The sequence below is a fragment of the Dama dama genome, chromosome 21 (assembly GCF_033118175.1).
Source record: "Dama dama isolate Ldn47 chromosome 21, ASM3311817v1, whole genome shotgun sequence".
In the NCBI taxonomy this organism is placed as follows: Eukaryota; Metazoa; Chordata; class Mammalia; order Artiodactyla; family Cervidae; genus Dama; species Dama dama.
In genome coordinates, this window is record NC_083701.1 from 10,090,747 (window position 1) to 10,107,335 (window position 16,589).

At 44.4% G+C, this 16,589-nt stretch overlaps 1 protein-coding gene across 1 annotated transcript in view; it reads right to left on the reverse strand.

Moving 5' to 3' along the window:
- EFR3A (EFR3 homolog A) overlaps positions 1 to 12,633 on the reverse strand; it is a 78,203-nt gene extending 65,570 nt beyond the window's left edge. Inside the window, exon 1 of the mRNA XM_061123180.1 lies at positions 12,436 to 12,633. Within this exon, the coding sequence (XP_060979163.1) occupies positions 12,436 to 12,445 (10 nt within the window). The 5' untranslated portion in view covers positions 12,446 to 12,633. The remainder of the gene's footprint in view (positions 1 to 12,435) is intronic.
- Between the last annotated feature and the right edge of the window lie 3,956 nt (positions 12,634 to 16,589).

The window sequence follows — 16,589 nt, forward strand, 5'->3', positions numbered from 1 at the left end:
AGTTAAGGCACTGTAGTCCAGGAAAATAAACCCTCAAATCCTAAATCAAAAAGATATTCACTTGTCACCATTACAAATACAAAGAATCCACCATAGGCAATGACTAGGATCTTTCTCAGTGGACCACATTCATTTGAGTTATTTTTAATTAAAAATCCTCTGAATATTTCAAAAGTAGGATATGAGTTATTTCAGGCAAAATCCAAAACAGCATTAAAATCCCTCAACTGCTTAAATATTAACATATTTTTATTTCCTCATTAGTCAGAGAGTAACAGAAGTGTTAAATCTGGCTGCATGCAGCAGGAGGGCGAGGTGCTGTTTGTAGCTTCCAAAATTATTTTTAGAACAAATACATTCAATATACCAACAGCCTTGATTCTTCTTACAGAGTTCACAACACCCACAGTGTCTATGCCATATGCTGAAGATTTTCATTCCAATTGAGATGATCAGTTTTTTTGATTAAACAGTAAAGGAAAAAACTGCGAGCACTCTAGTTATATACCTGAACAGAATATACACACTATCTGAAGTCTGAAGACAGCAAAACGTAACAAGATTTGCTAATGGGGCTGAGCCAAGCACAAAGTTAATTTTCAAAAAACTAAGCTACTAAGTTAAACCTTCAAGGTTCAGCGCTTGACAGAGTCTCCTCAAAGCTGCCAAAGCTGCCAAAGAAACCACAGAGACTCTAAACATTTTGCATTTACTCCAGGAGAGACTTTGGTAACACAACATCAAAAGCCTAAACCTCTTTAACTTAGGTATTCTTATACTTTATTATACATGCAATGGTTACATGTTTTATGTTAATCCAAACTCTAAGAAGGCCATATAATCTTTTCTAATAATTTTTTAATGACTCATAAACCAAAATTTGATGCTACCCAAGATTTCAATCTATTATCATATTTTCCTCGAGTTCAAAGGTAAGACTTTTAACAATGAGTGCATGGAAGATATAAAAAATACAGCAACTTTCTGTGGCATCAGACACAAAGGGAGAATCTGGAAATCTGTACACACTTGGAGTATTCATTTTATTACTGCAACTACAAACAGAAACTATTCACTCTTGAAAACTAAAAATGAAAGCCACTACAGTCCATGGAATTCTCCAGGCCAGAATACTGGAGTCGGTAGTCTTTCCCTTCTCCAGGGGATCTTCCCAACCCAGGGATCGAACCCAGGTCTCCCACATTGCAGGCACATTCTTTACCAGCTGAGCCACCTGGGAAGCCCCTGAAAATTAAAAGGGAACAACAGAAAATCATCCCACTTTGATGGAAATACTCAGATTCTTTATCAAAGTTGAATCCAATGCAATTTTAGAAGGAAAAACATAAAGAACTGGTGGAATCAACTATTGTTCCAGCAAAAGGGCAGCAGCCAAACCACATTTAATTACAATCACCCTTCAGTCATGTTCTTGAAACCACTGGATACAAAGCTTTTACAATTGTTCAGCCCTTAACCAGTAAGTTGCTGTATTCCCTATCAGGGTAGGCAACAAAAAGAGCTGCAGTATTTCTTTGTTGCTGAAAAGAGAACAGAGCCTGTTGACTCCAGGACACTGAGTAAATGTGCAGAGAGCAACGGGCAGGGAAGGGAACAAAGAGGAGCGCCGTTTGTGTGGAGGAGAAGGTGGTGATCCACACTCAAGAGCTGTCTGAGGCGCTCTGCTCCTCTCCAAACCAAATGCCCCCTCACTTCTTTTTCTTCTTTGAAATAAAGCAGTTCCTCAGCAAGTTTACACGAGCATTGTATCTGCCGCAAGCAAATTCAGCTCTTGCATAAATTCACATGACAGTGAGACTCGAACAAAACAGAATGGGATGAGAAGCTACTGATATTAGAGATCGAGATGAAATTTTTAGGTTACACATGTGGGGCTTCCCTAATTTCTACTCTTAAATTGCACAATTTAGCTTGTCTGCCCAGGAATTACAGAACAGTTTACATACTCTCAGCCTAGTATAATTTGACAATTTCTTCCCCTAGCTAGGAAGCAGTGACAAGGCAAGTGAATGGCGTAAGTACAGGATAGGTAGTACATACTACGGTTAAGACACAGGATCATCTTTAAGGCCCAAAGCTTTAAAGTAAGATTTTTTTCCTAACATTCCATAAATTATCATTGTCAAAGCAGCAGATCAAACAGTAAGAGGCGGTCTAGCTTATTTTTCTTGCTACACTGAAATGTTTCCAATGCTTCTACAACCAGATGGACTGTCCTGAGTTTTACCCAGTTCTTGCATGCAAGTATTTGTTCAATGGCATTTTGTTTTTACTCTTTACAACCTATCCTTTAGTAATTTCATCCACAGTTATTTCTACAAATGTACCCCGAAAGTCCTGTACGGCACCACACCTATCATACCCTAAAAAGGACTCACCTTCCATCTCGATCCTCCCAAACTGCTCGTCCTCCAAAAAGTCCCCGTATCACACCGGAGCACTTCACCCAAATGGCCAAGCCTGAAATCTGGGCATCAATCCTGACTCCTCCCTCCACCCCTCACCCAACTAATCCTATGAATTGTACTTTCTCAACAATATTCAAATTTTATACTGCAATTCATCCTACTGTGTGTGTGCTCAGGTGCGTCCTACTCGTTCCGACACCACAGACTACAGCCCGCCAGGCTCCTCTGTCCCTGGGACTCTCCAGGCAAGAATACTGGACTGGGTGGCCATTTCCTCCCCCAGGGGACCTTCCTGACCCAGGGATGGAACCAGTGTCTCCTGTGTCTCCTGCACTCGCAGGCGGCTTCTTCACCACTGCACTGCCGGGTAAGCCTATGACCGAAGTTCAAACCCCGCCACTCCGTCCGCTGTTCTTTAATAACCTCTCGCTGCTCTCCCTGCTACCGCACTCATGTTCCCATAGCAACCTCTGCTTCTTTCAGTAATTTGAGTCACTCTATGAATATACACTGGAGGTGTACCATGAGCCACCGGCTATACCAAAAACTACATGTACAGTGTCAAAGAAAACCAGGATTCAGTGCCTGTAAAGCTCTCTGTCTGCTCAGCACTTGTCTTCCTCACCAGACTGAGCTTCACGAGGACAGAGATGATGTCCAGGAAGATGCCCTGGTGTCTAGAGAGAGGTGCTGCTATGTCCTTGGTGCCCACAGTAACCGACACACATCAGGTGTTGATAAGCAGGTGTTACTTAAAAGACAAAATTACCAATTATATAGATGGCCTCAAAGCTGTCACATCCCCAGCACCAATGACTTACTCCAACTGGCTGCTGGTTGTTTCCAACTGTGTGACTCAACCCAAATGTCTTCCCCAAACCCACACTCCTCTGAAACAACTCAGGACGAGGACGCCATCTGCCACTCACCTTCTTTCGGGCTCTCTGAACTCTACAGCACTGTTCTCAGGGGGCTTGTCATTTCCTTCTTTGTGTCAGAGCCATTTACACAAGGTTCTATAAACTGGATCAACTTTTTACAGCTAGGGGCTGCTTTATTCACCTCTATGTTCCCCCAGCCTCGCACATGTAGGCACTACAGTAATCTGCTGAATGAATCAACCCCTAAGAGAAATCCAACAGGAAAATAAGAAAGGTTGAAAGAGAACATTTGTGACTCTTTAGAGTATACTGACAGTGCCTATGACTGAAGTGACTACAAGGAGAGATAAGACAGCTCCACTCCTGGAGTGCATGAGAGCAAAAGCGGGTCAGACATCATCACTCAATGCCTCTGTTTTTGCTTCTAGGTTCCTAAGCTTTTGATTCTAAAATATCTCACGTTCTTGTCAGAGGACATATTCTAATATCTAAGACCCATAAATTCCAAACTTTTAAAAAAGTAAGTAGTATTATTTACCTCCTGAAACAGAATGCAGAATTTCACCAACAAGACAAAAATGGAGCTGGTCCAGCTGAGGCGGGGTCAGGTAGCGAGGCCACCTGCTGAGTCCCCTCCGCACCCGCTCCACACAACAGGCCCTCTTATGCTTCCATGGAAGACACTGGGGAGACTAACTCTTACGGTAGCTCAAACTTCCCCTGCGCCAGCCTCCAATACAGATCAAGAGCAACACGTAACGCTCAGGAGCTAACACGCGAATCCTGTGCCAGGGATGGCACTGTAGTAAAGGGAATACAGACAGAACCCACCTGGGGCAGACGCCCATGTTTCTTCCCCCAGACTCCTGGACCTGAGCTCTTCCATTTCAAAAAGACGGTGCTCTAAGACAAACCTGTGGCAGTTTGCCAAAGGCACTCCCATCCTTGGAAGAGCACGCAAAGCAGCAGGACAGAACCAAGGGAAAAGGTAGCAGGGAACAGATCCTTTAAGTCTGTTTCTGTTCCGGGCTGTGAACTGAAAAGGAAAGTGAGCCCCTGAAGCTCACGCAATGCAGCCAGCTAAGAGAATGGGAAAAACCCACAGGGACTCAGACCCCAAATTTCAGTTATTACACATGTGCCTGGAGCACCCGCCACTGCAGATGCCCTTCTGGAATCAGGTGCAATAAAGGCTGACAATCCATGTAGCAATTCTGATTCTGATTCCAATCACATGGTCATAAGGCATTTCTACCTCTAAAGCACAATGACATAAATTCAACTGCATCTAAATCTCCCTGAGAGGAATTATCCTGTCCCATTTAATGGATCAAAGAGTTAATAAAAATACTTATTATAACTAAGTTTATAAATCAATGTATGTCAGATGTCATAAACAGACTACTCCTTTTGGCTTCCACGCTGGCACCTGCTGCAAAGTTTATAAGGCCCCAGGAACTGACTATGGCAAACTCGAACAGCTTACATTTCATTTTCTCTGCCTGGCAGGAGTGAGATCCATTTAAAGTTCAGTGCAACCATAACACAGAAAACTTTGTAGCGAAATAGCCAAGACAGCTGTTCAAAAAGCCAATTAAATAGCAGGGGTGTGAAGAACACTTAGAATTAGCCAGCAAACTAGTGCAGCAAAAATACCCTGGAGCTCAGGTAATGAAAACAAAAAGATACAGCTGAGTAACTCACCAACTAAGAAAAAAACCCAAAATAATAGCATTGGGGAGAATCAAAGTCCTCCTGAAGACTACAGAGCAAAGACTTAATGCTTATTTTTAGAACAGAGCAAACTCTTCATGTAGAGGTACAATGAAAAAAACCTGAGTAGTGATTCCTTCTTTAATAGAAATTAGAATCATGCTGTCTAATAATATGCAGAAGGGAGAATATGACAGCCTACACAGAAAGAGGAGTATTAGTACCGACAGTAGCTCCTGCTGAATTTCAAGAATATGTGAGAACAGGCTCATTTCAAGAGTGGAGCGAACCTGGCAGATAGAAATGACGAAAGAATTTTGACAGGTCTGACATATTAATCATAGGAGGGACTGCCAACATTCATTCTGTGATGATACTTCCCCAGGACTGTGTTCATTCTACAACACACAATCATTCAGAGGGAAGAAAAAAAAAAAAAAACTACAAATTGCTGATAAACTGAAGTCATACAAAGTGGTTCATCTCAACCTTTCAGGTTTTCACAACTGAAAACACCACCTAATAGATCAGAAATTAATTTTCTTCCTTTCAGAATAAAACAGCATGACAAGCATTTGCTATCACCTGACAGCAAGAGCAATCAGACAGTAAACATGCTATTTTCTAAGCCATAAATGTACATACACACACAATGGACACTATCTCATCAGTTACCCAAATTCTTTTCTATGGGCTAAAGGAAGAACCAGTTCATGGCAATATTTTGTTTCATTTAGGTTTTGTAAAAAATTATGCTAAAGTTATAAAAATCTTAAGCATTCTTTTTTCTGGTTGTGGATTATATGCCAACTGTGGAAAATCTGGAAAACATAAATTACACAAAATAAAAACAATTTATAAACCCAGTGCTTCTACAAGTATCATTTTTAATGGCTGTATGGTAACTTTTTTGCAAGGATGTTCTATATTCAATTTGTACCACTTCCCTATTATTGAATATTAAATTTTCTGGGTTTTTACTATTTTACCAATATTACTGTGATAGACATCTCAGTGCAGAAATCCTGGTGCAGTTTATGTTTTTCATCATTTCTTAAGGATAGATTCCCAACAGTGAAATTACTGGGTCAATGAGTAAATGCATTATCAGAGCACTTGATAAAATACTGACAAATTACTTTTCAAGAGTTGTACTAATTTAAAGTTCTGCCTTTTCTATTGTACCTCACCACCACCTTTGCCTATTATTGCCAAAGAAGTGATTAAACTTTTATCTTTGGTAATGCGATAAACTCCAAATGATTTCAGTTTTTAATTAGCATTTCTTTATTAGTGAAAATGAATCGTCTTTCCCCAAGCCTTGATCAATCATTTCTACTCAGACATTGACAAGCATAGGTGTGTGCCTTAACCATGGAAGGCTGGTGATATTTTGCTCTCTGATTTGTGTAAATACTGCAAATACTGATCTCTTATAATTGATATTAACTTTGAATCCTTCTTCAAATCTTTAGCCAGATTTTTATAATACTTCTATCCTATATCTCTCCATCCCCCATAAAGAAATCATGAACTTATGTAGTTGTCAACACCCACCCAGTATTCAGATCATTCCATACCAAAGTTGGGCTATACAATAGGTAAAAGGTGCTTTCTGCTAAGAATTAGTGCCTTCATTTGACTCAGGGATCAAGGACCTCTGCTTCCCAAAAGACAGAGCATTCTTTTCTTTCAGAGGAGCACATGTGGGCAGCAGAGGGGACAGAGACTATACTGAAAATTACATCCTAAAAAACCAGAGAGATAGCAGCAGCTGTTTTTCTGTCAAGTTGTCCCTTCCAAATCACCCCAAGTGGGAGTCTAGGCAGATCAAGTCTCCCCAGGAAGCTGGGCTTCCTCCTCCTACCTGCCCCCTACTCTGGTGGGTTAGCTTTGGGAGGGGCTCAGAACTGGACCAAACTCCTGAGATGAACCGTGAGGGATGGGGCAGGGTGGGTTGGGGCAGAGGGAATCTGCTCACTTTGGCTCCCCAGAAAGTGTGACACGCCAGTCTCACTTCAGGGTCAGGAAAGAGCCTCCCCTAACCCAAGAGGTCACAGCTGCCTGGATGGGGCCTGTAGACCGCCTGCGCCTACAGCCTGAGGTCATCTCTGGGGAGGAGACTGCAGGGCCCTGCATGGGAAAGCAGGCCAGGCTGTGGGCACAGCGTCGTCAGTGACACTCAGTATTTAGACCGGAGATTCTCAACCCGGGGACAGAGCCCCCATACACTGGGGGACACATGGCAGTGTGTGAGGACATTTCCGGCTGTCACACTTCAGGACAGCGGGACTACAACTAGCTTCTAGTGGGGAGAGGCCAGAGACACGGCTACACAAACCACAGTGCAAGGACAGACCGAGACTGCCCCACAAAGTATGATCCAGCCCAAGGCGTCAACAGAGCAGAAACTGAGAAACCCCAACTTAGGTTATGTCTGCAGGCCTTCACTGGTACTCTTTGTCTCAGGCCTGGCAAATATTTCAGACAGGTCTGCTAAGAATCTACTCATAAGCTATAAAACCTTTCAGAACAGTTTTTATGGGGAAAAAAGTTATTTCAAGTTATCATATCTAAAGAAGCACTTCTCTGACTCCAGTTCAAGTTCCTTCTTTAAGTTAATACCGACCAGGTACCTGTGACGTGATCAGGCAGAGTGCTAAGCAGAGGAGACCATGTTAAAAGAAACTGACAGGCTCTGACGGCAGGTTCCACCCCTGCTGCGCTGGAGCAGAGCGCTGCAAAGTCACAGGCATCCGGCTCCAAGCCCAGCTCCACACTTCCTGCCATTAGGCTGTTACTTGACTTCCCTGAACCAATCTCTTAGTTTCTGTAACTGGTCACATAGGACGTTCCTCAATGTGGGAGACAGTTAAATTTAAGATCATTCCTGTAAAGCACAAAGTATACTGTCTGGTATACAATCAACACTCCATAAATAACTTCTATTACCAAGAGCAAATTTTAAGTTTTTGTAAAGTAGCCAGTAAGTTGGAAACTGCTAACATGCCTACAAAACAGCCACTACCTGTGAGTGTGACAGCTGGAAGACAATTTTAGTCACGTTAGTTGCACAGCATATTAAATCTTGCAAATTCTGGCTCCTTCCTCCCTGTCCAGTCTCATCTCCCACCACCTATTTCATTTTCAACGCAGCCCCACGTCCCCAGGAGTGGGGACAGATGACTTCTGGTAGTAAGCCACACAGTGTCAGGCCAGAGGTTGCTGTGAGAGAGAGAACGCTTCAGCTGTAACTCCGGCAGGATATACAGGTGCTGGGTGGGAGAGAGAGGAGGGGGTGAGGGGCAGGGAGGGAGAGAGAAGGAACAGACAGAATGCTCACACTCCAGGGGCAGGTCAAGTCTGCTTATGTTTCTAAACAAAAACACTTCAAACGGCATTCATCCCTCATGTCACAATTCATCTATATTCTGCAGTTATTTCATAAGAACAGATTGAAAAATAAGTCAAATATAATTAACCTCATCAATAGGAAAAAACCAAACATTGATGGACCACATTACCACAGCCTAACATATGCAGCCAAATATCAAAGCCAATCTAAATGAGAAAAGAACACATTAACCACAAATAATCACTGAAAGTACAGTTAACAGCAAAGAATGATTAAGACTGCAATTTCCCTTAGCCAATATACAATAGGTTTTCATATATAAAAAAAAGAGCACATTCAATTGGACATTTTACTGAACTGTTTCAAGACAAGTTATCTGTCAGCTGAGGGGTCCCTTTCATATAAGTAGTTTACTAAAAACTTTATGTCTATACTTAAATAACCAAGAATCTACCTAGCATACCACTGGGATCCCCAGTATTCTTCCCTCAGATTCCGGTGACAAGACAGAAGCAAAGACAAAACTGTTAAATATTTTTATAAGTTCACATATCTGATGCAAATTTTGGCCAAGACCATTTTTGCCTTAGTGTAACTCCAGGGAACATTTTTTGAAAAGATAAACTATTATCAGCTTAGCTACAGAAAAATAAACAGTATCTATGCTCATTGTGATTATGTATAGGAACCCTAACCTCAACCCAACCCCCAGATCTGTGTTCAAGTCCTGGTTTTACTCTACCTCTGACTCTAGGCAAGTTACTGAAACTCACTGAGTCTCAGTCTCCTAATACACAAAATAAAATAAATAAAACGACTGGAATTAAGAAGCTTTAACATGTCTTCCACTCAAACTCTGATTCAGAATTTGGAGAATCCTCACAATCAAAATGTTTCTTAATGGTCCTTGGATCAGAGGAGGACGAAATAAAGGCCTTTAGAAAAATGACATGACAAATTACAGGGTTGTAGGTTTGAAAAGATCGCTTAGTGAGATAGTCCTGAAATCTGTGCTTAGTGACTATTGCAAACTACTGCCTGACTACAGAGTGACAAGACCACAGAATTGTTCCTGTGCTGCAGTCACTTCCTGTCAGACATCCTTCCAGGTAGCTGCTTTCTGAAAAAGACCTTTTTGGATCTAAGTAACCGCAATGACGTGACTGCTAACATTCATGAGACAGGCTGTCACTCTGCCTTCATGGGTGTGCCATGCTCCACTAGATTCTACTCACCAATTCTGGTTTCAATGACTGAGAGAATCAACATGCCAAGTAAGCAACAAAATAGCAGGAATAGAAAAATTCTATGACAGAATTATAGAGTCTGAAAAGACCCTAGTGATCATCTCCAACACTTTTCATTTTACAGAAAAGCATTACATTTCACTGAGTGAGTGAAGTCGCTCAGTCATGTCCGACTCTTTGTGACCCCGTGGATTGTAGCCTACCAGGCTCCTCCGTCCATGGGATTCTCCAGGCAAGAATACTGGAGCGGGTTGCCATTTCCTTCTCCACGGGATCTTCCCGACCCAGGGATCAAACCCAGGTCTTCTGCATTGGAGGCAGACGCTTTAACCTCTGAGCCATCAGCGAAGCCCACTAAACCCTTAAGAATTACCTAGCTGAGCATATACATGAGCCTCTGACATGTATATGTCTTGCCTGACACCAAAAAGAAAAACTTTCCTTTATTGGGGTGGGTAGGTGTTCCTCCCTAAAAAAAATCCCTAAACAAGATAATGATTTTGCAGAAATTACTTATTCTACATGCAGAATTTCTGAGAGGTACTAATGTCCACTGCACTACCCCAGTGATTTTGGTGGTTCTGGTCACAGAGAGAGAGACAAAGGCAATTACAAACACAACTGACTTCACTTGGGTACCACCAATCAGTATCATACTTTGAAGCAATCACAGAAACCGTACCATAATAAATATTAACAATGACAGGCAACTAAAGTAGTTCACTTCCTTCCAATCAGGTCGTGAATATTGTATTCTTAACTATGCAAAGTACACCGTGGCTCATCCTTGTGTCATTCTGCACTGTAAAGCACACGACTAAGGAAACAAACAAACGTTTCCTATGTCCATTCTATGAGGCTAGATAACCCCAAAACATAATAAAAAAAAGTAACTGCCACTTTACCAATAAATTCCACTTGAAGCCCTAACTGTCAAGAAAGGTGTCCCCTCCCCACCCTTTGCTTTCTAAGAAAGTAGATTCATAGTGGTGGTTGAGTTGTTCAGTCATGTCTCACTCTTTCCACCCCATGGACTACAGCTCACCAGGCTCCTCTGTCCATGGGATTTTCCAGGCAAGAGTACTGGAGTGTAGATTAGCATAGCGCTAATTCACTGAATAACATGAACATGAATTTAAGGAACAATAAATTGACAATAACAGTGATGAGGATATTCCTCCAGTCCAGACGAATAAAATTAAAATATAAACTGCTGACATAGGAACTTGTGCATGCTCAGCCGTGTCCAACTCTTTTCAACCCCCCATAGACTGCAGCCTGCCAGGCTCCTCTGTCCACAGGATTATCCTAGCAAGAATACTGGAGCAGGCTGCCATTTCCTTTCCCAATGCATGCATGCATGCTAAGTCGCTTCAGTCGTGTCCAACTCTGTGCGACCCTATGGACAGCAGCCCACCAGGCTCCTCTGTCCACAGGATTATCCTAGCAAGAATACCGGAGTGGGTTGCCATTTCCTCCTCCAGGGGATCTTCCCCATCCAGGGATGGCACCCACCTCTCCTGCACTGGCAGGCAAATTCTTTATCACTGAGCCACCAGGGAAGCCTGTTGACATACATACTGGATACAAAACCCAAGAAGATCAAGGTTAGGAAATGTGTGTTAAAGAGAACAAGACCCACCTTACCCACACATACAGGAGAAGTTGTTAGTCATCTTTACATCAAGACTGTTTAAACATCTGCAACAGCAATATATAAACCTTTCTAGTATCAGGAGATAACACCTCTTTACCCACCACTGGACAAAATAAGCATTTGAGGCTGACCTGGAAATCCAGTGTTCCATGTATCTACAAAAATAAAGACAATTAGGAAACGTTATGAATTCTAAGAAATACGAGCTAACTGGAAACATGCTGGCAAGTGTTTCAGGATTCCACACTATGAAACACCTTGCTCACAAGAGCCCTACCCGAAAAAAATTCTCAAATCAATCATCATCAATGCTTTTCCTCTGCATCCTAAACCTGTAACTACCCTAGTCGGCACATACCTAAGCCAGGCCGCTGGGCTTAAAGAATCACTACTTGGTGAGTCTCTGGGGTCGTTGAAAAATTGGTCTTTGGCAGTGTTGTAGTATATACACCCTGTTTGCCCAAAATGCCTCCAACTGTCCAGCGATTTTCAAACTTCAGAATCCCTCCGTTTAACACGCAGGACACAGAGATTCCGGGGCCCCAGCTCCGGGAGTCTCATTCAACGTGTCTAGGGAAGGGGACCTTAAACCCTCCTTTTCTAACCTGCTGCCCAGTGGATCTTAAGCCCGATGGTCCAACACCACGGGGCACCCGAGCCTGACAAAGTTCCCCAAGGAGCGCGCCTATTTCAACCACCGGGACGTGTCTCAGAGGAAAAGCCCAGGCTTGCCGGGGCTGGGGCGTCGCGGGGAAGCGCTCCGGGCCAGGTCGGGGCGTCCCCACCGGCGACGCCCGTCCTCGAGGAAGTGAGGAGGCCATGGCGATGGGGGCAGAGCTCTTCTCCGCCTTTGCAGGAAGTCCCTGCGCTTTGCTGGAGGAACAGCTGGGCGCTTAAGTCCCGTGAGGCTGGCTTCTGGCAGCTCTGCCGCTTCCGAGCCGGGCGCCCTCCGCGCTCGGACCTCGGTCTCCTGCTCCGTGCAACGGCCTCCCGCGCCGCCGCCACCTCCGCCCGCCCACTCCCGGGGAACCCTAAGCCCAAACGAAACGAACTCGGCCGGTAGCGGGCACTCCCCGGCCCAGCGACACTCGGAGTGCGCGCCCAACGCTCCCCGCCCGACCCGGCCCGGCCCGGCCCTCGGACGGCCACTCACGGGTAGGCATGGTGACCCCGAGCCGCGCTCGCCGCCTCGCCGAGCCTCAGCGGGGCCGCGCCGGGCGCGCCGACCACATCACGACGGGCCAGCCGCCCGGGCCAAGGAGGCCGGGACGAGGGGAAGGGCGAAAGGCCGAGGAAGCCGACGCGGACCTCCGCTACCACGCAGACTGAACGGGCAGCAGCCGGCCCCGCCGCCGCTTCCCCGCGCCGGACGACGCCGGGGCGTCCCCACGCCCTGACGTCAGCACGTCGCCGCCGTCCCGGCCCCGCCCCCCCCCCCCCCCCCCCGCAGGGCGGTGGCACTCGGAGGTGGGAGGGGCGGCTTGGGCGGACTTGGGGACGCGCGGCAGGACTGCGCAGCGCGTTGGGCATCCTCGGACCTCGTTTTATTGTTGAAAAGGAGTGGTTTGTGTCACATTCGTTTTCACGAACCCTTACTCGAGGTGCATTAGCATCGTTTTTTTTTCTTAACAGTTGCACCTGTTTATGAGGTTGTGAGGCTAAGCAGGATGGCCTTGAATGAATGCATCTACTATCCTTAGGTTTTTTCTCTTCTAAGCCCTTGAACTTGCAGTGCGTCCTTTATTCTCTGGAAGCGTGATTTATTTGAGACGCCCGGAGGTCCTCTGGGGCGATGGCTGCGTCTGTTTTGAGAGGACAGAAAATATAATTTCCTCTTGCTCCTCGGATGACTTTCACAGAGATTTCTTGCCTCCGGAGTTACTTTCCTCCAGAGACAGAGGTTCTGTCCACTCGACTGAGTCATTTTTCCTGACTCTCTGAATGTCACTGGTAATTGATGTATCTAATAGTCAACGGCCTGAGCTGGTACTTGGAGCCCAGAACCTTCAGCAACCCACTTTGGCTTTGCTAGTCCTCATAAGCTGCGGACAGCCTATGTGGAGAAAGAAATAGGAGGCCCACAGGGGTCTGAAACGGTGTTTCTCAAAGTGACTCAGGATTGTTTCTTCTGCCTGAATCACCTGGGAATCTGTTAAAAATCGAATTCCTGCCTTCCTACCTAAACCCGATGAATCACACATGAGAGTGATTCAAGTACATATTTAACTTTGAAATTCTTTGTCTTTGAGGGTAGTGCCAACATTCTGGTTAAGAAATGATGTTGTGCAGTACGGAAAGGAGAAAGAAGGTGAAGCTAAGAGCGGGCAGGGCTTGAGGGAAGTTTGTCTTGAGGTGGACTTGTGAAAAAGCAGAATTAGCAAAAAAACATTGAATTAGCAAAGACCTGGACAGCTCTTAAAGAGACTGGGGGAGGGTACAGGGCAATTTAAAGTGAGTCAGGGAAGTGGATGAGAGGAGAGTGAGTGTACAATCCGTATGTAGGAGACTGTTTCTTGCTAACAGTAAAGGCCAAATTACCAAGTACTTGGTTTTCTTTCAATGTCTTGCTGCATATTTTTATCATCTGTAACATCTTTCCTGCTCCCAGATACCTTGCCCAGACTTTCAGGACACCTTTACTGCAGCAGTTTATTCACTGAATCCTAATTAAACTTTTATACATGCTTATATTCCACCTCTGGACTGTACACATTTCAGAAAATGGCAAAAATCATACTTGGTTTCTATGTCTGTATTCCAGCCTGGCGTGCAGTAGGGGGGCTTGTTGTTGTTCAGTCGCTCAGTCCTGTCCAACTCTTTGCAACCCCATGGACTGCAGCACCCAGGCTTCTCTGTCCTTCACCATCTCCTGGAGCTTGCTCAAACTCATGTCCATTGAGTCAGTGATCCCATCCAACCATCTCGTCCTCTGTCATCCCCTTCTCCTCCCGCCTTCAATCTTTCCCAGCATCAGGGTCCTTTCCAGTAAGTTCACATCAGGTGGCCAAAGTATTGGAGCTTCAGCTTCACTATCAATCTTCCAATGAATATTCAGGATTGATTTCCTTTAGGATTGACTGGATTATCTCCTTGCAGTCCAAGGGACTTTCAAGAGTCTTCTTCAACACCTCAGTTCGAAAGCATCTAAAGCATTTTAATTTAATAACTATGTAAATAAAATGCATATTTATTCAACAGATATAAAAATAAAGCAAGTACAATAGAACTAGTTAATGAACAACTTTACATGCAAACATGGAACTTGTCCTTTAAGAATCTAGGTTCTTTATAAGGACAATAGCATTACATGATCAGAAACAGCTTTCTATGGACCAGACAGCATGGCAGAGGAACCATGGAGGGGAGACCTCGATTTTTATACAGAAGGAAGTATTGGTGGCTGTGGAAAAGGAAAGGGCTGAATCTTACTGCAGAAGCAGACTCCCTGGCATTTGCTGGCTGCTGACTTGAGAGCAAAAGGGAGGCATCTGTTAGTTATGTAACTCAAAGGTTGGAGTAAGGAAACGGATGGGGCTGGAAGAGCAGGAGACAGCTTGGGAAGGAAAGCTGCTTTAGGGAGGGGGTGTGAAGAGAGGATGTGAGTTTCTCTTTTACGTATTAAGCTTGAGATGATGTCCAAGAGAAACATCCGAGAGAATAGATCTGAAGGCAGCTGACATACCAGGTGGAAGGCAGGCAGAGGGATCTCAGAGAAATTTGGAAATCTTTGGCCCAGGGACAGAAGCCGAAGGCAGGAGTCAGAGAAAGCCTGCCGAGGGAGAGTGGAGCCAGAATGACAGAGATGGAGGCGATCCAGAGGGCACAGTGCCCCAGAAGGCAAAGGAGGATACGCTGCTGAATGACAGACATCTCTGCTTACATTGTGCAAAAAAAGATACAAATCCCAGAGGCCCTGAATCGTTTGACCCATAATGAGTTTGGTTTTTTTGGTTTTTTAAAAAACTCCCTCTTGGTCTTTTGGTTTTGTATCAGTGCCAGAAATAAAGTCAGCAGCCAAAGATCCTAAGGAAGGGACAGCTGAAAGTCAGGAATAATGATATCACGGATATCGGATCACATAACCTAAGTGTTAAGCCTAAGTGTTTGCCGAAGTGTTTTCCAAGTTAGTACAGGTGGGCTTCCAGTAACAGTGTTACTGAACAGACCTTCTTTCCCTATTAAATCTTCTGGGTCGGCTTCTGCCTGTGTATCACCCCTCCCCTCATCCTCAATTTCTGGAGGACTGATTCTGCCACCACCTTCTTTAGTACTTGAGCTAAGGGTGCTTGCCTGTCCTGAACCTCCCGTGAATACCCTTCACATCCCCTCTGTGCCGGTGCTTCTCTCTTAAAGCCGAATTTGGACTGGTAAGAACTGGGATTTATCGATCTCTGTGTCCCCACACCTCCCAGCTCTGATTCTTACACACTGTGTGGGGCCAACACAAAGATGAGCCTCTGCGTAGATCGCTCTTCCAGAAAGAATAATATCCATCCAAATGGTATTAAAAATATCATTGTCGACATCCTATCAGAATATTTGCTTATAGCCCGAATTGCTCAAAATAGCTCCGCTTTAGGTTTAGCCCAGTGTTTGTTCCAATTTCTAAATCAGACACTGAGATGATTCACTTTTAATTAGCATGCATTTGCGTATTGAAAGGTATTTGCCAGCATATTTACAGTTTATAGGAAATAGATGTTAAGTTATTTACTTCTCCCAAAAGTTTGTTCCCAAAAGGTCATAATGATGCAATTTGATGCTCTCATTGCTTAGTTTTCTTTATCACTAAATATTTGTATCAGGAATATACCCTTCTTGTTTTGTTTCATTCCATTCTATTTCTACCATCGCCTAATAGTGACTCAGGGTTTTCCCGTTCTTATGAGGCATCAAAACACAGACTTTGGACTTGGAAAACCTGGGTTTGAATCCTGCCTTCCCTCTTACCTGGCCTTTTGAGGATTTTTGACCTCTTTGGACGTAATTTTCCTCAATTTCAAAATCAAGAGAGATTTCTGTGTTGTAACATTTTATGAGTCCCCTCAAGGCAGTAGTTCTCAACCTTGACCCAACTTTCGAATCACCAGGGGAGCTTTTAAAAACTAGCCACGCCCAGATCCCACTTCCCAGATTCTGATGTAGTTTGGTCTGATGGAGCCTGGGTGTGGGCCTAATTTGAAAGCTCCCCAGATGTTTTTATGCACAACCAAGGTGGAGATCCATTCTCTTAGGAAAGAGGTGAGGGACTTCCCTGATGGTCCAATGGTTAAGACTTTACCTTCCAATGCAGGGAGTGCAGGCTCA